Genomic DNA, 25,044 nt, shown 5'->3' on the forward strand with positions numbered 1-25,044 from the left:
ATGGCGCATAATCACGGGCGCAGATAGAGGGTGGGACGAGTCATATTTAAATTCACCTCGTTCGGTCCCCCCTACTTATAGGGAGGAAAAAACGTCTATGCTGTCTTTTTTTGCATAAGGCAAACCTCACGGAAAAATCAAAAGACTAATTACCATTCAGTTTATTGAGGTGCACGGCAGTGTATACATAGTTGCAACAACTCACATAAAACAAAACAAAGACTGATATTCGGTTGGTTGAGCTGCGCAGACTGCACAGGTTGCGAGCTCGAGCTTGGTTGCTATGGTTACTAACAACAAGTTTGACAGGCATATCGGGGTTGGGGTTGGTTTGCTGGCAGCTTTGTCCCCCCCCCAGTTTTTTGTCCCTCCCAGTTCAAAAAACGTATCTGCGCCCCTGCGCATGACATCAGTGCGAGGGACGCTTCGGGCTGTGAAGGTTCTGAATCTTCTCAATGGAAGGACGCAGAGGTTAGGGAGCTGATTTCCATTTGGGGGGATGCAGCTATTCAAGCTAGATTGGATGAGTCATACCGCAACCGGGCGGTTTTACTTCCGTAAACACTGGCCGTGCTCACTGCGTGTGATGTCGTCGTATCCTGCAATGCGCATGCGGAACACTTTTAGGTCGCTTTTCGTTCATACTGAGGATCACATACAAGTCGCATATATTTGTTAATGTGAACGACCTCACAAAAAAATCGGATTTCACAAAAAAATTGGAATTGAGCATTAAGCCTTGCAGTGTGAACGTAGCGTTAAACTCCCGGACTGAAAACAGGGCCCACTCCGGCCCTGGAAACTAACAAACTAAAATATTCAAAACTCCACTCACCATCCATTTTATCAGAAACATGGACTTTCAAGCAATTATCCAAATCAGCCAGTGGATAAAATCATGCAAATACAGGTCAAGAACTTCAGTTAATGTTCGCACAAGAGCATGACAGGATTGGTGGTGCCAGATGGGCTGGTTTGAGTACTTTAGAACTGCTAGATCTCCTTGGATTTTCACGCAAAACAAACAGTCTCAAGAGTTGATGCAAAAAAAAAAAAAAACAAGATCAACTGTGAGCGACTGCTCACTTGCGTATCCCCCCGCTCTTGCACATCTCCGAATGCAAGAAATCAAAGGAAAAGGACACTTCTTATGAATGTTGACTTCAACAAATAATTAACCCTGAAACAAGTAAGTAAAGAGCCGTGTTCTCCCCAGGGATTTCAAATAGCATCCTGGTAAACAGTCATTTTGAAATGGCATTTTGCTTCTTGAAATGGCGTCAAAATCCACCCGATATGTTTTGCAAATCCATTCAGTCGGTAAACAGGAAGTCGATGTGTGACAGACCTGAAAACGGTATATACGGTATTGATCCATCCCACGTGACGTCACGACAAATGCGGCTGCCATTTTGGACATGAACTACCAGTAGTCTACCACAGCCAACAACGAGGAACGACGGCGAAGCATCGAAAGGAATATAGCCGTCAAAGAAAGTTTTTACTTTCAGCAAGACTTCCATCATGCCATTATATTGTTGTGCACCTGGATGTAGTAACCATCAACACACAAGGCAAGATTTATCATTTTATCGGATCCCGACAGATGCTGACCGACGGAGAAGACGGATAGCGGCCATTGACAGGAAAGATTAGCGGCCATTAACAGGAAAGATTGGCAGCCCTCGGCATACCAACGCTTGTGCAGTGACCACTTTGTTGGAGGTAAGACGAATAAAATTAGCCAGAAAAGGCATTACATTGCTGTTAACATTTTGTGGCGGCGAGTGTGTAACCAAATAGGTTAAAATAACCCATTGTAACCTCTTTGTTCTTCTGTAGTAGCTATTAGCTAACGACATTAGCTAACGTTGTGTTCCTTTGCTGTTGGTAGACTGTAGGACAGATCAGAGGTAATGTCCTACAAATAAGTGTTCAAAACAAGAGGAACATGTATTTGTCTCTTAAATCCAGGCCGTTCCCTGTAATCTGTAACAACGGTTGGAGAAAGTAATGGCAAATAGTGAGTGCACAAACCATAGAAGGTAAACTGTACACAGCGCCAGGGCAGTGTGATGGTATGTCTACTTTTAGACTGTGTTAGCTTATCAATGAACACACTCGTCACTCGACGAGTTTCACGTCTTTACGACGGATACTTAAATGTGTGTTAGGTATTATTGTTGCAGTCTACATCCACACGACAACGGCAACGAGATGTTATTTAAAAAAATATCGCGTCCACATGGGCAACGATCAGTAAAATATCAGGTCCATATGGCAACGCAACGCTTGCTGAAAACGATGCAATACACATGCCACACCTCTAGGGGCGCTGTAAGACGGTCCCTTCGGAGACACCAGAACAATAGAAGAAGTAAGGACGCATGCGCATAAACTATTATGCGCGAGACTTCATATTAGCCACAGTCAGAAAAATCTGTTCGTAAAATTACGTTATAATGACCAAATACAATGAAAAGTATTTTTCCAGTCTCACCTGTGAAAGGTAATCCCATGTGATCTCGTTTGGACGGCAAACCTGTTGGTACAGTTAAACGTAGCACATGAATGAGGCATCTTTATTCTCCGCTTTAACCTATCCAATATGGCGGCGAGGATGACGTATGATTCTACGCAGAAGGCGGCGTCTTTAATGGTCCGGAATAAATTGAATGCTACACGTTGATGGATTAATTTGTTCTTCTACGCCCTTTTTGAGGAATGTATTGTAAGACTTAAACCAACATCTGAAGAGGTGAGATCGCTCCTTTTTTTCCCTATTTTTGCTGGCGGGATTGACTCTGCCCTAAGGGCTATTTTCTCTCTCTCTCTCTCTCTCTCTCTCTCTCTCACTTTGCACCATTACACAATAAATATTCAGTGAAAATATTTTGTAAGCGCGTTTCATGAACCAAGTTATAGGATTTGTTGACAACTCGCATCGAGTTCGTTACACTTCTACCCGGCGTGAAGCACTGACAGTCATGTGATTGTGACGTCATCGTAAACAAATCCGTTCTACTCATCCAGACGACTTCGCAACGGCAACGTTGCCAGATCTTTCCACTCTGGGACCCGTTCTCAAAAGATTGTGTTTTGGGCACCCAAAACGCCGGTGCCGTGTGGACGCCAGGCCTAAACGATAAACAATTGTATCGGATTCACCTGAATCCGTTGCCGTGTGGACAGGGCCTAAGCAGTCATTGTAGCAGCTAGATGAGTGAGAACCGAAAGGGTCTGTGCCATAAACCGTTATTTCTGTACGGCGTTGCTAATGTGTCGTTCTCTAAGCCTGCTAACCTCAATTTTTGCAAATACCTCTCCCTCTGCTCACCCTGTAAATGCCCTACGTCGCTGGATAGTGAAGGTGTTTTCTGCATCTCGCTCCTTTTTCTTTTATGTTTTTCGTTTGTCGTCTTCCTCGCATTCAAACCGATTCGAACCGAAGTCCACTTCATGTCCAAAATGGCGGTCGCGTTTACGAAGGTCACGTGAGTGGGAAGGGTCAATAGAACCCCAAGCTGAAACTCGGCACCAAATATCAAGCAGTTTTGTAAATCATTTTGTAAATCCACGCTATATGTTTCATAAATACATCAAGTCGGTAAACGAAGTCGATGTGTGACAGACCTGAAAATGGTATACATGGTATACAACCCCAAGCTGAAGTTTGGTACTAAGTCCTAAGTGTCTAGGATTTGTGGTTGCTGAGAAAAAGGGTGTGTCAGATGGACAGAGGTAAAAGTCCAGTATACCCCCCCTCCTTTGGAGCGGGGGTATAAAAAGATCCAGTGTGAGGCAGTTCTGCAGGTGGAAACATCTTGTTGAGAGACCAGAGATGTCAAAGGAGAATAAGTGGACTGGTTTGAGTTGACAGAAGTCTACAGGATTCAAAAGAAGCACTCTTTACACCCGTGGTGAACAGAAAAGCATCTCAGAATGCACAAAGACGGGCTACAACAGGAGACGACCATATTTGGTTCCCCTCTTGCAATCCAAAAACAGGAATTTAAGGCTACAGACTCCGGGGACAGACTCACTAAAACTGGGCTGTTAAAACAATCAATCGAAAAGAAAGGCCTTGGTAAGGGGTGTTACGACAAAGTGTCTCGGTTTTATATCCAGCTGGTCTGTAATGCATAGCAGGAGTCTCGCAAGCTTCATGGCACAGGAAACAAAATTCCCAACACCATCAAAGCAAAGACAGATGCTGAAGACAAATGTAGCGTTTTAATGCTTACAATTTTTAATGCTTATAATTTTCCACACCAAATCCTCCACAGATGGCATGAGCATGCCAATAGAAATGGGGACAAAGGGACTGGAGAATGTGTGGTCTTCAGAAATGTTTACATGTTGACAACAAAGGCTGCAAAAGTAATCAGTCATTCTTTATTTTTGTATGCAGATACAGACAGCACCGTATAGGGTGACTCATGCTGTAAAGAAAGATACCTCTGGCAACTTGCAGGAGGGAGGGAAAGACATCAGGAAAAGTATGGTGACAGATTGATCAGGACCCGTTCTTATGGAAAATAGTTAGTTTAATATGGTGGCAGTCACCTTTCAGGGTAATCATGAAAGCATTACCCACCCACTCGCGTTTTAGTCCTGGAGACTGGTCTTGGTCTCAAGGCCACTTTTTTTGAAGGAATCGACCACATTTTTACTCACTCAGTCTTATCTTGGTCTCGGACATGGAGGACCGGGGATTTTATTTCAAGACCAGTCAAGACAAAAACTTTGAGGATTTCACTAAATTGCCTATGTATTGTCTGGTTTATAGTATTTGTCAACATTACCACGATTGGACGCAAAACTTCCTGCTTCAAATGCAACTAATAAAATGTGACTCATTGCCAATTTGAAATTTCCATAACTGTTAATGACAGTCAGCCCTCTCCACCCCTCTTCACGCCCACTGGTCTGGTCCTGGTCTCGACTCTGTCTCGCCCTGCCTTGGTCTCAATCCCTCAAAAGTCTTCGTCTTGACACACTCTGGTCTTGGTCATGACTTGGTTTCAGTTTAGGTAGTCTTGAAGACAAACACTTCTGCCCACGTTCAAAAGCCTTTGCTTCAGGTATTGAAGGCCTTTGAAAGTGCCATGCAGGCAATAAAATCCCTCAATTCGATCTGATGCCCAGCAGCCTAACTCCTACTTGAGACTCGTGGCAATTTCAGGAGACTCGTGGCTTGTAGGAGTACAGGAGCTTGCTCGTGCATAATGCAAATGTACAACATGGAGACACTCGTGTTCTTCTCATCTCATTATCTCTAGCCGCTTTATCCTGTTCTACAGGGTCGCAGGCAAGCTGGAGCCTATCCCAGCTGACTACGGGCGAAAGGCGGGGTACACCCTGGACAAGTCGCCAGGTCATCACAGGGCTGACAGACACAGACAACCATTCACACTCACATTCACACCTACGGTCAATTTAGAGTCACCAGTTAACCTAACCTGCATGTCTTTGGACTGTGGGGGAAACCGGAGCACCCGGACACTGGGAGAACATGCAAACTCCGCACAGAAAGGCCCACGCCGGCCACGGGGCTCGAACCCGGACCTTCTTGCTGTGAGGCGACCGCGCTAACCACTACACCACCATGCTGCCCCGCTCATGTTCTTGACTTCGTAATTTGAAAGTTTCGCGGGGAAACAAACAAAAAAAAAAATTGACTACAATGCTCTAAAAGGAGTTTTAAACAAAGATTAACCTGGAACAAGTCCTCTACAAGTCAGCGCCAAAGTGGTCAAGGAATCATGGCCAACAAAAAAAGCGTACAGGTTATAGACCCCTTCGCAGTAAACGTCATTCATACGTAAGCGGAAATTGCGCGCGCAGCCTGGACCCAAAAAAGACTCAGAAATGCATAGTTGTTGTGTTGTCGGGTGTCAGAATCGTAGCAGTGATGGTGTTAAAATGTTCAGAATTCCAGCAGGATCTCACCCATTCCAAAAAAAAAAAAAAAATCGCCGACATCTATGGCTACAAGCCATCAAACGTGTAGACTGGGATGAAAGCACCATCAAAAATGCGCGGGTTTGCAGCGCCCACTTCATCACAGGTAAGATCAGGCTATTTATTAAATCTTTCTTTTTTATTCTTTCTAGTCTTCGTTTATTGATGTAGCAAAATACTTTGGTAACGTTTGTCTGATTAGCTGGGTCATAGTTACACAATGTAATGAATATTGTTAGCATGTTAACTTAGCTTTGCATGCAATTTTGTTTGTAAGAGAGGTCTCGCTTGACTCAAGCAGTCCAGATTTTGTGCCATCGTTATTTGCGTATGCCGAAAATCACAATTTTAAAGCAAGGATGGAAAGGTAAAATTGTGTGCCCTCACTCTAAATGCCAACTTGCGCTGACTGCTCTAACCTAGCTCCCGCCCCGTTCAGCTTCATTCCTGCTCTCTGCCTCTCGCTTTTTACGCAGCTCTGATTTCTCTTAGCTGCACTCTTTACACTATCATTCCTTTCATGCCATTCCCTCCTGCAAATTGCTGTTTAGTGTTGGTATTTGCTGTTGTAGCTAAAGCCACATTGCCATCACATCACTGGCATAATTTGATTAAAACAAAATGAATATGAATGTCCCATTGTTAATCAAGTTGTACATGCCCGCACATAACATAATCATATGCGTCTAAAGACTTGTAGGCACGAAGTTTTTCGTGGGTGTACACTGAAGTCTGGTCAATAAGGTGCGAGTATATATCTGGCCATTGTATACCAGGGAACTTACTAACATCGTCCGTCCACTCTTTAATTAAATACGGATCCGGTAGGCGATGTCCACTTGTTAGAGTTAACTTATTTATGTAGCATTCTCGATCTTGTAACGACAATTGTTTTACATAATCTGACAGCTCATAATGCCGGTCTATGGGCAGCGCCATTGTTTCTGGGTCCAGGCTGCGCACGCATCCTGGCAACGGTCGGTTTGTTTACAAACATGAGAAGGGGTCTATAATTACCTCATTTCGTAGAAATCAAGGCCTTGGGGTTTTGACGTCAAATGGAATATCTAGGAATTCTGTTTTTAATTTCAATTTGCAACACAAAAGGCATCTCTGAAACCAGCAATTGTCTAAAACCCTTGTCTATTTGCAGTAGTTATTGTTAAACAACGCTCTTTTTTTCCCCTGTCTAACCTTTGTCTATTTGGGTTTTGCAATGTCTTTACCATTTTAAGATTTGCTCCAGTCTAGACAAACTCAAGTTAACCAAGGGAAACACAACACAGTCATGAAATTTTAAATCATCCTGTCAAGTAGGGGCCATGGAAGTCTCCCTCCCCATCTCTGCCCATTCGGTATCCATTCACTAGTGAGAACTTGTGACCTGTAGGATGTGTATGGCCAACAAGACCAACATTATTTTTAAAAACAAAACACACTGTGCATTCCATCCATCCATCCATCCATCCATCCATCCATCCATCATCTGTAGCCGCTGATCCTGTGCAGGGTCGCAGGCAAGCTGGAGCCTAGCCCAGCTGACTACGGGCGAGAGGCGGGGTACACCTGGACAAGTCACCAGATCAACGCAGGGCTGACACACAGACAAACAACCATTCGCACTCACGGTCAATTTAGAGTCACCAATTAGCTTAACCTGCATGTCTTTGAACTGTGGGGGAAACCAGAGCACCCGGCTGAAACCCACGCAGACGGGGGAAGAACATGCAAACTCCACACAGAAAAGCCCCATCGGCCATTGGGCTCGAACCCAGGACCTTCTTGCTGTGAGGCGACAGTGCTAACCACTACACCAGCGTGCTGCCCTGTGCATTCTATACTATCTAGTTATCTATACGATCTAGTCATCATGGCTTGAGATTTTTTTTTTTTTTAGTCTTAATGACAGGGTCACCCTGCATCATTAAAAATGTTGTGCAAAAATGTCCTCAATACTATCATAAATCAGATTTAATGAACAATTTTCCACTTATAAATGGTGAAGGTGAAGCTCTTAATCCCCAAAATACACATACCGGTAGTACTGTGTAGTAAAAAGTACTAACCTTGGTGGTTAGGAGAGTTCCGACTGGCTGGCTGTTGGAAACTTGACCCAATTAGATTCGCTGGTCTGTGACTGGCTGTTCGGTCGACATTGTCCTGCTGAGACAAAAGCCACAGAGTGCAGCAATAATTTAAAAAAAAAAAAAAATGGATGAAGCATTCATGTTAATAAATGCTAAGGGGGGCTAGCTCTACTTTTAAGATCATATACTTATGCATGATCAAGATGGACAAATTTTTAGCTTGGCCAGCTGGAACACTCAGATTACTGTACGTATCCAGGCTATTCATTTTTCTGTTCACACTGCCCAGGTTCAGTGTGTGATGAATATAATGGTCATCCGCCATTTTTTGATGTTACTTGTCCAACAACCCGAGAAAGAAAAAAAGAAAAAAAATTTACTGCATTTAAATGAGCTTGTTTTAAATGCATCATCTAAATAAAAACAGAATGCGATGATTTGCAAATCATGGAAGCCATTGAAAGTAGTACAGAGACAACATATCAAATGTTAAAACAGAGGAATTGTATTGTTTTTTGAAAAATAGATGCTCATTTTGAATTTGCTGTCAGCAACATATTTCAAAAAAGTTGGGACAGGGGCATGTTTACCACTGTGTTGCATCACCTCTACGTTTAACAACACTCTGTAAACGTTAGGGAACTGAGGAGACCAATTGCTGTTGTTCTGAAAGAGAACTGTTGCCTCATTCTTGCCTGATATACAATTTCAGTTGCTCAACAGTTCGGGGTCTCCTTTGTCGTATTTTGCGCTTCAGAATGCGCCAAATGTTTTAAATGGGAGACAGGTCTGGACTGCAGGCAGGCCAGTTTAGCACCCGGACTCTTTTACTACAGAGCCATGCAGTTTTAATATGTGCAGAAAGCGGTTTGGCATTGTCTTGCTGAAAGGAAGGCAGACCTTCCCTGAAAAAGATTTTGTCTGGATTGCAGCATATTGCTCTGAAACGTGTACAGATCATTCAGCATTAATGATGCCTTCCCAGATGTATAAGCTACCCAGGTCATGTACACTAATGCACCCTCATACCATCACAGATGCTGGCTTTTGAACTGTGCGCTGATAACAAGCCGCATGGTCCCTCTCCTCTTTAGCCTGGATTTCAAAAAAAATAACTTTTACTTTTGATTCGTCAGACCTCAGGACAAGTTTCTACTTCGCCTCAGTCCATCGTAAAAGAGCTCAGGCCCAGAGAAGGTGGCGGTGTTTCTGGATATTGTTTATATCTGGTTTGAACTTGCATTTGTGGATGCAGTAATGAATTGTTTTCACAGACGATGGTTTTCTGAAGTGTTCCTGAGCCCATACAGTGATTTCCACTACAGACACGTCTGCTTTTAATGCAGTGTCGCCTGACGGCCTGAAGATCACAGGCATCCAAAGTCAGTTTCCAGCCTTGTCTCTTGCATACAGAGATTTCTCCAGGTTCTTTGAATCTTTTAATATTATGTACCCATAGATGATGTGATCCCCAAATTCTTTGCAATTTTACATTTGAGGAACGTTATTCTTAAATTGTTGCACTGTTTGCCCATGTAGTCTTTCACAGAGCGGTGAACCCCTCCCCATCTTTACTTCTGAGAGACTCCGCCTCTCTGGGATGCTCTTTTTATACCCAATCATGTTACTGATCTGTTGCCAATTAACCAAATTATTATTTTTTTTAATCATTACACAACTTTTTCAGTCTTTTGTTGCCCCATCCCAACTTTTCTGAAACGTGTTGCTGACATCAAATTAAAAAATGAGCATATATTAAATAAATAAATAAATAAATAATTCTCAGTTTCAACATTTGATGTGCTGTCTTTGCACTATTTTCAATGAAATATTGGGTTTCCATGATTAGCGAGTCTTCACATTTTATTTTTATTCATGTTTCACACAGTGTCCCGACTTTTTTGGAACTGGGGTTTGTACTTCTAGCTTACTGTGTTAAAACACTTCATCAGGGAAAGTGAAGATGCTAGGAAGATTCAAATAGCATCTTTACTTGTGGCAAGATAACAGCACATCTCATAAAAATGCTAGCCAAAGAGTTTCTGCCTTGTTTGAGGGCACAAAGACTTTATCGTAGGGCTGCACGATTATGGAAAAAATGATAATCACGATTATCTTGATCAAAATTGTAATCGCGATTATTAATCACGATTATTCTTGATGTTAGGGAAATCACGTAAATTTTATTTCACTATATTCAAACTAGGGGTGTGCGATCTGACGATATAAAATCGTTAAGAATAAGAACGAGTAGAAGATCGCAGACGATCTGCCAAAGTGGAGAAATCGTATAGATCGCCTTGGCCAATGAGCGCAATAACTTTTTTTTTCCCTTTGGGTACAATAACTTGACGTTCTATGCTGGTTCCCGCCGACGCGGCAGACGCAAGACGTCCTTAACCTGTAGAGGGACTGAAAATCCGCGAGCGTGGAAAACGGGCGGAAATTGCGGAATTATGCATCTGAAACGGAACTTATAGAGGGCTCCGAGATGATGCTAAAAATAGTAACACTGTGGTCTGCGCGGCCATCTTGGAAGTCACTCGCGCCAGAGTGCTCATAGAGTACACATCATAGAGTACACATTCACTGATTCGTTTCCGCGTTAGAGGGCTTAAAAGCTTGGATTTTTTTTTTAAAGAATTTAGACATCTGAAGTGATGGAGCACTACTGTGAAAGTTTGGATAAGCAGGCACGGGAGCGTTATGCTGAGAAGGTACGTTTCATTGGGAATGTAGATCCATACACTGTTAGTGAGAAGGAATGGAAAGCTGACCCCAGCTTGTTGCCGCATTTAACATACATAGATCTTGTGAACTATCTAGTGTTTCACCCAAGTCCATTTTGTGAACTAAAGGATTTCCAGAACTACAAGAGCATGGAAGCATACGATAGATTTGTGTCCGGTTGGGTCCGCGATGTGTCGGTGTTTACAGCTGAAGACGGAGAGACAAAAGTGATCAGAGGGAAAGTGTTACACTCGCAGAGTCTATCCCAGCCTAGTTTACACCCCTGGATAATAGTTGACAAGAGACATGCTATTTTGTGTGCACATTGCAACTGCATTGCTGGATTTGGGGAATGTTGCTTCCCTGTTGTTTTATGTTGAAGCGGCCACGAGACTGAGGGAAAGAACGACGGTCACACAACAGCCGGCATACTTGATGCTACCGGTAACTATGAAATTAAAATAACTATTTTAGTAACTATGAAATTCAAGACAATTTAACCTACCTGTCACAAAGGCTACGTTCACACTGCAGGCTGAAGTGACCCAAATCCGATCTTTTCGCCCATATGTGACCTGTATCCGATCTTTTATTGACAATATGAATGACACAGATCCGATTTTTTTCAAATCCGACCCAGGCCGTTTGGATATGTGGTCCTAATTCCGATTCCTATCCGCTCTTTTCATATGCGACTTCAGTCTGAACCGCCAGGTCGCATTCATCCGACTTACACGTCATCAACAAGCCACAAACGTCACTATTCTGCGCTGAAGTAGGCGGCGGGTCTCTCAAAAAAAGTTACAACATGGCGCATAATCACGGGCACAGATAGAGGGTGGGACTCGTCCCACCCAGATTTAAATTCACCTCGTTCGGTCCCCCCCACTTATAGGGAGGAAAAAACGTCTATGCTGTCTTTCTTTGCATAAGGCAAACCTCACGGAAAAATCAAAAGACTAATTACCATTCGGTTTATTGAGGTGCACGGCAGTGTATACATAGTTGCAACAACTCACATAAAACAAAACAAAGACTGATATTCGGTTGGTTGAGCTGCGCAGACTGCACAGGTTGCGAGCTCGAGCTTGGTTGCTATGGTAACCCACAACAAGTTTGACAGGCATATCGGGGTTGGGGTTGGTTTGCTGGCAGCTTTGTCCCCCCCAGTTTTTTGTCCCCCCCAGTTCAAAAAAACGTATCTGCGCCCCTGCGCATGACATCAATGCGAGGGACGCTTCGGGCTGTGAAGGTTCTGAATCTTCTCAATGGAAGGACGCAGAGGTTAGGGAGCTGATTTCCATTTGGGGGGATGCAGCTATTCAAGCTAGATTGGATGGGTCATACCGCAACCGGGCGGTTTTACTTCCGTAAACACTGGCCATGCTCACTGCGTGTGACGTCGTCGTATCCTGCAATGCGCATGCGGAACACTTTTAGGTCGCTTTTCGTTCATACTGAGGATCACATACAAGTCGCATATATTTGTTAATGTGAACGACCTCACAAAAAAATCGGATTTCACAAAAAAATCGGAATTGAGCATTAAGCCTTGCAGTGTGAACGTAGCGAAAGTGATCAGAACAAATCCGGATACAGTCAAGTTGTCCTAAATTTGATCGGTTAATGGCAGCCAGCCACTGTCGTCTCCTCCTCTCGCTTTTCTCCTGTGCTGCAATTCCCTGGTTAGTCACGAGTTTAGGGAGTCTGTGGAAGCTTTTGCCACCCTTTTCCCCCCGGCTACTACAGCCAACAATGGCACACGTATTCGGCATTGTCACCCCTTTTTGCTTCGCTGAACAACAACAATGCACTGACACAGCGCGCTTTGACTTCCAATATGGCCGCCGCTGGGTTCGAAGCACTCTATAGTCAGAAATGGAATCTACACATTCTAAGCTTGGGGAGGCTGGAGCCGCCGATGGGAAAACGAAACTAAAGCCGAGCACCCGCTTAGGTTTCGTTTCTATCCCGAGGTGGCGCGCCATGCCCGTGCTGGTTCTTTGGGCAGAGTGCAGAGGTCTCTGGCTGTCAAGTTTGGGGAAGCTTCTTTAAATATAAACTACATTTCGAGCACAAGAGGCTGGTGCTAGCAACATTCAAACAGCCACAATAAAGCTATGCAGAAGCCTCCCCACCACCAGTCTGGACCATTTTCAAAAAGCTATTTGGTGTTTTGATACTTAAATCATTTCAAAATAACCGAAGACTGTGTGTTATTCAACATTTCATATTTTACTTTCCTTTTTTATATTCTAAGAATGCACTTTATCAGAGTGATGTTTACTTAGTGTTGTTGTCTTCACAACCAATAGTAGTGCACTTTATCAGTGTTAGTGTGTTTACAATGTTTGCACATGCAAAATTGCTACTATTAATTAAAATCTGTTCAGAAAGGTTTGTAGCCCCAAAATGCCTGTTTTTTTTTTTTTCGATGGAAGATCGTGATAAAAAATCGAAATCGAGATTTTATGTTAAAAAATCGCGATATGACATTTTTGCCATATCGCCCACCCCTAATTCAAACAAACGATATGAACAGCTTTCAGTGCAGAATGAAATTTAAAAGAGAAATTCTGATTTCCAAATGACAAATAAATGAAATTTATCCAAGAAATTACCAAAGGATGAAGGAACTGAAAACTCAGTTGCAACAATTACATAGCATTATACTGAGGCCTACAAGTTTTTAGCTAGAAAGACCAGCCTATCAACATGCTCTGGCTTTAAACAAGAGCGAAGGCAGGTCACAACATTGCCTCCAGTGCTAAATAGTCTGTTCTGACTTATGGCCCTTTTCCACTACCCTTTTTCAGCTCACTTCAGCTCGCTTCAGCTCACTTCAGCCCGACACGGCTCGCGTTTCGACTACCTTAGAGCAGCACGACTCAGCTCGCTTCAGCCCTGCTCAGCCCCCAAAACTCGCACGGTCTTGGAGTGGGGCTGAAGCGAGCCAAACCAAGCCAAGTGGGGCTAGGGGCATGAGGAGACACTCCCCTGTGCACTGATTGGTGAGGAGGAGTGTCCTCACATGCCCACACACGCCCCGCGAGCGCGCTGGGATCTGTAAACACCGTAAACCTGGAAGAATTACGAATTACGAGAATTTCTGAAGCCTTATGCGCCTCGCCTCATCTATACGCTCTTGCCAGTACCTGTTGGCGTTGTCGGTGACAACAAGCCACAGCACCAAGACCAGCAACACTAACGACTCCATGTCCTCCATGTTTATTGTTTACTATCCGGGTCGTGAGACTACCGCTTAAAAGATCACTGATGTCACTGTTTGCGCCGCCTAACGACATCACGTGACGTCCACCGACTTTCGCTAACTCCACCCAATGTGTCCACCCACTTCCAGCCAGCACGGTTCAGCGCGGTTGTAGTCGAAATGCAACTCCAACAGCCCCGCTCAGCTCGACTCAGCACGGCACGGCTCAGCCCGACTCAGCCGCGTTTGTAGTGGAAAAGCGGCAATAGTTAGCTTTTCTCTCTCACCTCAATCTGTTACCTACTCTCACGCCATTAGGGGGCGAACCGACGCATGTAAGGTTTCATTACTCTGCCTAAGGCTTGCTTGCTTATTTAGGCGGAGTAATGAAACCTTACATGCGTCGGTTCGCCCCCTAATGGTTTGGCGGAGTACTGGTCAAAAAGTGCTTAATCACATGCAGCAGAGCTCGGATTTTAAATGGAAATAAATCGCGATTTTCATTTAATTTAATCGTGGCAGCCAAAATCGCGATTTTCGATTAAATTCGATTAATTGTGCAGCCCTACTTTATCGGCATGAATTCCTCCCACTTCAATACTCGCTTACTTTCCAGTCTGTATCCAATGTACATAATGAGCTCGTCATACCTTTGAGATCAAGGATAAATCCAAGTCAAGGACAGGAGGGCTTAGAATTATGTCAATATCCCACACAGCATTTCAGCAGGGTCAAACCCAGGTTTCAAAGGGGCCTGGAGGCAAAAATCAGCTCAGGCTAGAACCTATTTATCCTGGAAGGTGCTCGCCTTGTCCATGCTAAAATGGTAGACCACAAGTAAGAACAGAACGCTCGATTCAAGTATTCCAATCCTTTCTACAGAGGAAAAGCAGAACATTCCAGTTTCTCATTCTTGGCCACAGAACAGGACAAGTAGAGAAGGATGTGATATATCTCAGGCAGCGTTACTGATTGGGGCTTTTGCAGCAGGAGCCAGGAACAGAATGTCCTGTGGCTCTCTTATGTTTGGAGATGGTGTTCCGAGGCAGACCGCAAAGCCTAGTGGCGCGCTCTAATGTGGCTGCGAAGGCTCTCCAGAGAAATTTACGAAATTAGAGCAGGGCCTTGTTTCCTTCCCAATGCCAGCGTGCATAGTTTATGAGTGCTGCACACATGCAGATGCAATGTTAAGTCCTTATGCTGGCCAATAAAGCAAGACAAAAACATGATTTGGAAACAGTAACAAAGCTGCCGAGTGCTTGAAGCCGTTCCATTTCACCGAGAAAACAGATTAGCCAGAGATTCACGAGGCCACCCGATACTACACTGTACGCACATCATTACTGTTTTAGATATTCACACAGCTGAAAGAGCAACACAGTCTTTGGTCATGAACATATTTCTTCCAAAGTACACAGTTTATAACCGCATGGTATTTCCTCTGGTTCTTCTTGAAGGCTTACCAGTCTTATGAAACTGACCTTCAGCATGCGAGGAAACGAATTCTTACGCATCCAGATCAGCTCAACCAGCTGTGTTCAGCCAGAGTTCCTCTCTAATAACATTTAAATACAGTATATTTCAGTAACTCTCGCTCATTGCCACAGAGTACAGCACTTAAGACAGTCGTACTGTGGCTGTTTAACCTGGAAGGATGTTAAGGAAGTGATTTATCTGCCGTTAATGGGGTGGTCTTTTGTAATGAACATCCCTCCTGTTTGATAGTCCGGACTGGTTTCACCCTGGACGTTTCAAGATGGCACCTATGACTTTTCGATTCCCTGTAAATGGTGTGAAGACGTGCCTTATTGATAGGATCTAATGGAAACCATGCATGTTGCTTTGGACTGTCTCCAGACACAAGTCTAATCCCCATGTCTGACCAAGACGGCCAAAGACCGCTCTACACTGTGAAAGGTTGACCTGTAGGAGTAAGCAAGCTCGAGTGTGTGTGAAGGGGGTGCCGGCAGCCCAAGGTCAAGGTACAACAAGTCATGTGTGACCGATCCATCCTGACTTCCACCCAAAGTCACAGCAGTAGCAGCTCCTTTGGTTCTGTCTGACTGCACCTAGCTCATGCCCCAGAAGCTTCTCCACCTTTCGGTACATAGCTCTGCAGGGTTAGCGCCAAGTTCCCAGCGACATATGCCAAATCTGGAATTATTAAAAAAGTCCCCTGCTTCTTTGGGTTGTTTCGTTTGAGTGCATGCCCGCCCAACAGAGTGTTCAGATCTCTTTGACCGGAGCCAGCATCAACAACTAACTGAACACTGACTTACCTGCAGTTCTTAGAACCCAAGTACAACCCAACCCTAGCTCCGTCTAGATGTGGATCTTTTATTTTTGAAAAGAAGCATAAACACCTAGATGACGACTAAATATACCAATGTAAAACCTGACCTGAATATTAATGCTGTAATTACATAGATTCAGAGTTTCACAACCAAATTTTGCAACACTGCACTGTGCCCCTATAAAACATGTCTATACTGCTTTTCATGGCTGGCATGTGTTTATAGGAGAGCTCAAAAGTAAAGCTCTAAAAAAAAAAAAAAAAAAAAATTATATATTATATTATATATATATATATATATATATATATATATATATATATATATATATATATATATATAAAATAATAATAATAAGCGGGGGGGAACCCACCTCACACCCATTACCAGCAGGAAACCTTCCAATGGATGAGATGAAATTTCAGTGAACGAATGCACTTTCCTGACCTAAAATGTCTCACAGAACCCGTTTCTCTGGTTGTCGTGGAAAAAAAAAAAAAAATCAACACTAATGGTTGCCTAAAAACATTCATATTTTTTAGGCCTCGTAAGAGTAGCTGGATGTCCGTGTACAATTTGACAAAGAAACCTTCATTTTTCATTTTCTATTTACAACGCATAACGTTCACTAAGGCCGAATCCCATTTCACCCCTTGGACCAACCCCTTGGCCCTTCCCCTCCATTTTGCGCGTTCACGTGAAGGGGTAGGGGTATCCCAATCCCAGTTAACACGGAGGGGTAGGGGAAGGGGTAGGGCTTCTGTACCCCTCCAAACGGAGATAGGGGTAGATAGGGGTAGAAATTAGAATTGGGATTGGGCCTAAATTGACATGCATAAATGTCAGTCATTCTTGGAAGTTACTAATGGTTTTAGGAAAGAATAAACATCAGTAGTTATGGGTACACTATACAGTGTTGGCTCATTATTCATCATTCACAAAACTCTTGCTTTAACAAACAGTGGTGAAGCTATTCGGGAATACAATTTACAGAAAGACGATAGCCCTGTTGACATTCTACATTTAATAATTGCAAATTTTGTGCCTACGTAAGGCCAATTTATGCTGACAACCCAGTCCTCGCAGATGGTGTCTGCGAAGCCCCCCCCTTCCCAGACGCTCTGCACGCACCTCCCAAAAATTGTGACCACCGCAGACAGCCTCGCAGACGGCGTCGCAGACAAAAGGGCTCCGATTGGTCCACTCTACATCCGCTGTACACGCACTTCCGCTTCCCTACTTTCCCGGTTTGGTTTGTTTTCACGACCGGCATTTTTAAAAACACGAGCGAAGATGGAGCAGCACGAAGAGCGGTTGATCGAGGAAGTGAGGAAGTACGTACATCTATACGACTCCAGTTCTAGTCATTATAAGTAACCGGAGGATAAACACTCCACTAACCACACCCACCAACTACTCCTAGCGATTTCGCGACTTCGCGCCCCCTTGCGTTATGGTGGTGAATAACATCGCGCACGCCTATTACTCCCCGCTCAACGATAAATTACAACTGTCTGCGAAAAGCTATCTGCGAAAGCCTTGTCGCAAGAGCATGCAGAGGCCTTTAGGCTCAACGGACATTTCCAAGTTTTTATTAAATCTACCATGGAACTGCCAAGTTCTGAAATCTGACTGTTCAAAAGGTGTTGATTAATTTTCTATAACAGCAGCTCTCCCTCTCTTTTTTTTTTGTCTTATTTCAACTTTAAAAGTGAGAAAAGAAAGTGAGGCTTGTGAGAAAAGTTATTTATAGCTGCTATAGTACAAGTGACAACCGGAACGAAGATTTAAATAATATTGGCTGGCGTTGAGTGGTATATCAGATATATTCCATTCAGCTAGCATGATACTGAACAAGTCGAAGACGAGTAGCTGAATGGAATACATCTGACAGACCATGAAAAAAAGCCAGCCAATGTTGTTATTATTATTATTATTACTACATACATACTCTTCATATCCGTATTTTCAAAGGCCAACACTAGCTTACCCGCAAGTTGGCGCTGTTAGTGCAGCAGTGAAGTCACCTTCCAGCTGGTGTAGGGTTCATCAGTCCGGCAGCGAAGTGACCTTCCAGACACGGGTAGCGTTCATCGGTAGCACAGGCTAATGACTGAGAAACTAAGATTTCTGTCCCAAGACTCTTCTTCCACATACTTGCCACAGCATTTTTCACTCAGACTTCAGTATTCATTTCCCGATGCAATTTAGTTACTTTTAAAATCAACATCGACAACTCCACACAACGGAGCAACCCAACAGCCAAAATTCTCTCAAAATCTACCGCTTTTAAAGGAACAGTCCACCGTACTTCCATAATGAAATATGCTCTTATCTGAATTGAGACGAGCTGCTCCGTACCTCTCCGAGCTTTGCGCGACCTCCCAGTCAGTCAGACGCAGTCAGACGCGCTGTCACTCCTGTTAGCAATGTAGCTAGGCTCAGTATGGCCAATGGTATTTTTTGGGGCTGTAGTTAGATGCGACCAAACTCTTCCACGTTTTTCCTGTTTACATAGGTTTATATGACCAGTGACATGAAACAAGTTCAGTTACACAAATTGAAACGTAGCGATTTTCTATGCTATGGAAAGTGCGCACTATAATGACAGGCGTACTAACACCTTCTGCGCGCTTCGGCAGCGCATTGATATCTGAGCTCCGTATCAATGCGCTGTTGAAGCGCGCAGAAGGTGTTAGTACGCCTGTCATTATAGTGCGCACTTTCCATAGCATAGAAAATCGCTACGTTTCAATTTGTGTAACTGAACTTGTTTCATATCACTGGTCATATAAACCTATGTAAACAGGAAAAACGTGGAAGAGTTTGGTCGCATCTAACTACAGCCCCAAAAAATACCATTGGCCATGCTGAGCCTAGCTACATTGCTAACAGGAGTGACAGCGCGTCTGACTGACTGGGAGGCCGCGCAAAGCTCGGAGAGGTACGGAGCAGCTCGTCTCAATTCAGATAAGAGCATATTTCATTATGGAAGTACGGTGGACTGTTCCTTTAAAGAAGCAAACTTGGCGGCCATGCTTGTTTACAAACTGTCACAGTCACTCGCTTACAAGGAAGTTTTACATCTCCGATGTGTCTCTTTTCCAGTTTTTCGCTATCCGTTGGTATGTTTTTCTCTTGTAAATATGCGTGAAGAATATATAATGAAGTTTTGGTAGCCTTTCAAGTGTTCAGCGAGTCTTTAGTTTCAATTTATTTATTTAGTGCTTAAACCTAGCACTGGATTAGCCTCGCCTTCAGAGAAATGATTGTGCGCATGCGCAACAGAAAAGTTTTGTCGCTGGATGGTCGCACAAGCTCCGATGTGTGATGTCGCGTTGGTGGCAACGTGCAATAATGTAACAATATTGCACGCTCATTCTCCATTGGGGAGAGTGGTGTAATACATGGAGGATAAGTGATATGAGAACAATATTGCATGCCATCAATAAACCCGCTAGAAGGGAATAGAATACATGTTTTTATTCCATGGAAAAAGTGGCCTGTATGTACTAATAATATATGCAACTATAAATAACTGGGTAAAAACGTGACAAATGTTCATTAATAAATTACATAAATTAAGAGCACTGTTATAGGAAAAGAATCAATCAATCAATCAATTGCAGAGCACTAATGCCACAATCAATGGAGATTATTTTCCCAGAGTATCATGCCTCATCTTTTTTTTTTTTAAATTCTGTAATAAAAGCCTTATATCTAATAAAAATACCTAAATATCTAAAATATTAGATTTTTGATTACACTGACATTCATTAGGTCAACAACTTCACTGCTCTTTAAAATCTACACATCAGCATTTGTCAAAAAAAAATTATAGAGGGGCGTCGTGGCTCAGGTGGCTAGGGCGCCATACTATAAATCCGGGGACCCGGGTTTGATTCCGACCCGAGGTCATTTCCCGATCCCTCTCTCCTGCTCATTTCCTGTCCTGTCTCTACACTGTCCTATCCAATAAAGGTGAAAAAAGCCCAAAAAAAATCTTAAAAAAAAAAAATTATATATATATATATACACACACACATCTCGATTGACGACTTCTGAAAACCTCTAGAAGGGGTATATTAAAAAATTCCACATGGCGTTTTAAATGTCAGCCCTGCGGTGGACCAAAATCAGGCTTATGCTCTGACTCAGCAATTCTCTTGCTGCTCAGAAAGGTTAGAATTTGGCCCGGCTTAGCTTCAGACCCCAAAAGGTCAGGCTACTGTGCATTCCACATGAGGAAAGACTGTAGCACTTGTGTGTGTGTGTGTGTGTGTGTGTGTAGGCTCTCTCAGGATATTAAAAAGCAAAATGACAGCAGCATTTTTTTAGTAAATCAGTCACTTAAAATAGTCCCCTGCAATTGCTTCACATCAAAATCAGTATTTGATTCAAGTGGAAAGTAAAATGGAGAAGTGAAGACCCATTTTGACCTCGTTTCAAATGAGCACAGTGCTGTTTTTGTCAGCCGCGCTGAAAGTGAATAGTGTTTTTATTTTGATTCCACCCAAAGGAAAGCTTTTCCTCAACACAAAACACAATAAAAAGAGCCAGATCCTGAATCTCCCAGTTCCAAGAAATACCAACAACTAGGAGCTTGACTTCCAGGAACAGGAACTGCACGCTGCCAAAACTCCACTCGATTCACTCTGAAAACATCCATAAAACCCAAGGCGAAAAATTTACGGCCCTCGGGTTGCTGATGTGTCCGGGAGGCGGAGGAAGGAGGGCCTGTAACCACTTGTGCAGTGTGCAGATAGAGACAACTTGATCATTCCAGTGTGAAACCCAAATTCCAAGAGCAGATCATCTTCAGGAGCTGTCAAACGCATAACCAATGTGGACTCGACAGCCACAAGGACAGGACGATGAAAACGAATGAAAAGGAGATTTACGTTGTTCGAAGTTTAACAAGGTTTCCTGCTAAAACTCCGCTCAATACGGATGCTGCACAATTTATATTAATAGCTACCATTTAATCAAGTGTTAAAGCTTCACTGAGATTTAAACCCGGGCTGAGTTTAATGCTTTAATCATTTCTTTATATGCTCCACATTTGAGGGAGATTTGCTTCGAGCACTAGGTCAAGCCAAAGCCCAGTCTTGGACTTCAGCCCAGAGTTCCACCACTCCCAGAGTTATATAATCTTCCATAGACGACTTATATCTTCATCTGACTCAACATTAAAAACTCCAGCAGATCAAACTTTGATGGTTCCTTGAATACACCATGGAATCCATCCGGTCCCCAAAACCCCTACAGCCACCAGGAGACTATGAAATGCTTTCTTCTCCAGTTCCCCAAAGGGTATTATCATGAGGCAACATGCATTTGGTATTGAAGCAGTCATGCCCCTTTTGCCTGCAACAGTGTCCCAAAGGGACTATGGTGGACCAACAGTGGAAAGCCATGGTTGAATAAAAGGCCTGAGCCATTGCCAGCTCTCCACTGGGTTGATGCTGCTGATGGATATTTCCCACCAGGCTCGAACCACTGCACGTGGATACAAACAATGATGGAGAGCCCTTCAAAAAAAAAAAAAAAAAACACTAGTTAAGCCTTTGTTTAGATGCTCTTACGTCAGGTTGCGCCATGTGAATCAGATGCGGTCAGCCCAAAGGAATGCACACCCATGCCACAGCCATTCATTTTCTCCTCATCTTCATTCAAGCGCAGATTCTAAATTTACAGGCCATGACAGGTACATTGAAAACAAGGGGCAGCTCTCTTTTTTTTGTGTCACTCTCTGGGTCTTCATGTCTTTCAGACAGAAAAGGTTTCATTTGACTCGTTAGCCATTACATTCATAAAACGTCTATATATTTGTCTGGATTGGTGCTTCTCCAAAGTAGGGACCTTGAAGCATGACTAGAGTCCAAAATTTCTTTAAAAAAAAAAAAATTGTGGTGGAAATCCTGTTATCAACCGTCCATTATCAACATTATTTTATATACAGTTAGCCTGTTTGACTGGTTGCTTGAATCGAAGGAGTTTACTCCAAACCTCAAAAGCATGTAAATGTCAAGTTAATATGTTCTTTCAGAGATACTGAATAAGAGCATGACAACATTTTGATGATTAGTTCCATGAGCATTTGATATAAAACACAATTAGTGCTTCTTTCCATGGAGGTTTCTCCAACACTCTCCAACCAACCAACCAACAAATCACGGAGCATGTTTTCCACTGGATTACATTTCGTTTAACAAAACTCAATAAGCATTTGAGAACTGAGGACAATAATTGTTGAAGTTTATAACGTGAAATGCTTTCCAATTCTTGCTTGATTCATCCATCCATTATCCATAACCGCTTATCCTGTGCAGGGTCGCAGGCAAGCTGGAGCCTATCCCAGCTGACTATGGGCAAGAGGTGGGGTACACCCTGGACAAGTCGCCAGGTCATCACAGGGCTGACAGAGACAAACAACAACAACAACAACTACTCAGACTCACACTCACAACTATAGTCAATTTCGAGCCACCAATTAGCCTAACTTGCATGTCTTTGGATTGTGGGGGAAACTGGAGCACCCGGAGGAAACCCACACAGACCACGCAAACTCCACACAGAAAGGCCCTCGTGGGCCGCTGGGCTCGAATCCAGAACCTTCTTGATGTGAGGCGACAGTGCTAAACACTGCACCACTGTGCCGCCCCAATTCTTGCTTGAGATACAACTTAATTTGCTCAACAGTCCGGGGTCTCCATTGTCCTACTTTGTGCTTCATGAACATGCTGCACATTTTCAATGGGAGGCAGGCAGGCCAGTTTAGCACCCACACTCCTTTTACCACAAAGCCATACTGTTGTAACACGTGCAGAATGTGGCCTGGTATTATCTTGCTGGAATAAATGGGGACGTCCCTGAAAGACATTGTCTGAATGGCAGCATATGTTGCTCCAAAACCTGTATGAACCTTTCAGCATTTATGGAGCCTTCAAATATATGCAAAGTTACCCATGCCATGGGCTCATCACAGATGCTAGCTTTTAAACTTCGTGCTGGTAACACTCTGGATGGTCCTTTCCCTCTTTAGTCCGGAGGACACAACGTCCATGATTGTTTTCCACTTTGCGTCAGTCCATCTCAGATGAGCTCAGGCCCAGGGGATTCAGTGGCATTTCTGGATGTTGTTGATATATGGCTTTTGCTTTGCATGGTAGATGCAGCGACAAACTGTTTACCAACAACTGTTTTCTGAAGTGTCCCTGAGCCCATGTAGTAACATCCTTTATACGATCATATCGGTTTTTAAAGCAATGCTGCCTGAGGGATCGAAACCTTGCCCCATATGTGCAGAGATTTCTCTGGATTCTCTCAATCTTTTAATGATATTATGGATTATATTGCACTCAAAACAATACATCAGCACATTACTTGATGTTTTACCTCATGAATGGTATTTCAATTCTGATTCTTGCAACACATTTAAAAAAAGTTAGGACAATAAAGCCTTTACCGTTTCCATTCCTTCTCACAACACGTAAACAAATGTTTAGGGACCGAAGATACCAAATAATGAAGCGTTCAAGTGTTATTTTGTCCCATTCTTGCTGCAAACAGGTCTTGGTGTGCAACAGTACAGGGTCATTGTCATATTTTTCCATTTCAAAATTTACCAAGCATTCTCTATTGGGGACAGACACCCTCTTCTTCCACAGCCCTGCCTTTGTAATGTGTGCAGCATGTGGTTTTGCATTGTCTTGTTGAAATATCACTGGAAGAGGTGTCATCTTGAAGCCAGCATGTATTGCTCCAAAATCTCAATGTACTTTTCTGCATTCATGTTCCATTACAGAAGTTACCTTTGCCAAGGGAGCTGACACAACCCCATACTATGACAGACCCTGGCTTTTGGAGTTGTTGCTGGTAACAGTCTGGATGGTCCTTTTCGTCTTTGGTCCAGAGCAGACGGCATCCGTTTCTTACACACACACAAAAAAAAGACCTGGAATGCTGATTTGACTGACCACAATACACATTTCCACAGTGTGATGGTCCATCCCAGATGCCTCCGAGCCCAGAGAAGTCAACGGTACTTCTGGACACAGTTAATATAAGGCTTCCTTTCTGCACAGTAAAATTTTAACTGGCATTTGTGAATGTAACTCGGTATTGTTGTGCTTGACAAAGGTTTAACAAAGTAATCCCGAGCCCATGTGGTTATATCAGCTACAGATGAATGACTGTTCTTGATGCAGTGCCGTCAGAGGGATTGAAGATCACGGGTGTTCAGCTTAGGCTTGAGCCCTTGCCCTTTACGCACCAAAATCTTTCGGAGTTGCTGAATGATATCGCACAGTAGAGGATGAAATATCCAAATCCCTTAAGGTCTTTCTTTGAGCAATACCGTTTTTAAAAATCTCCATAATTTTTCCTCACACATTTGTGAACAAAGTGGAGCTCTTCGGCCCATCTTTGCTCCTCAAAAGACTCTGACTTTCCTGGATACTGATTTTGTCCAAACACAGGATTACAATCACCTGCTTCACATCTCATAATTATTAATTTGTTTTAAAATAGTTTTGCCCACATTAGTAGCCTTAAATTACCCCGTCACAACTTTGTGCCTGAAACGCAGGAACCGATGTATGTTAACAAATGGAATGAAGCTGACCAAGAAAACAGGAAAACATCTTGGGTTTATACTGTGTGCAATAAACTACAAATCAAAGTCAATTTAGAAATTTGTGCTTTTTTTTTTTATTTACATTTTCCATACTGTTCCAACTTTTCTCCTGATATGGGGTTG

At 43.2% G+C, this 25,044-nt stretch overlaps 1 protein-coding gene across 3 annotated transcripts in view; it reads right to left on the minus strand.

Moving 5' to 3' along the window:
* Positions 1 to 25,044, minus strand: part of grb10b (growth factor receptor-bound protein 10b) — a 230,929-nt gene that overhangs the window by 96,710 nt on the left and 109,175 nt on the right. For 2 of the 3 annotated variants that reach the window (XM_060921181.1, XM_060921184.1), the window contains one exon: positions 8,031 to 8,124. The exons of the other annotated variant lie outside the window; for it this stretch is intronic. In XM_060921181.1, coding sequence (XP_060777164.1) covers positions 8,031 to 8,124 — 94 coding nt within the window. The remainder of the gene's footprint in view (positions 1 to 8,030; positions 8,125 to 25,044) is intronic. 3 annotated transcript variants of the gene reach the window in all.

The sequence above is a fragment of the Neoarius graeffei genome, chromosome 5, assembly GCF_027579695.1.
Source record: "Neoarius graeffei isolate fNeoGra1 chromosome 5, fNeoGra1.pri, whole genome shotgun sequence".
Classification (NCBI taxonomy): domain Eukaryota; kingdom Metazoa; phylum Chordata; class Actinopteri; order Siluriformes; family Ariidae; genus Neoarius; species Neoarius graeffei.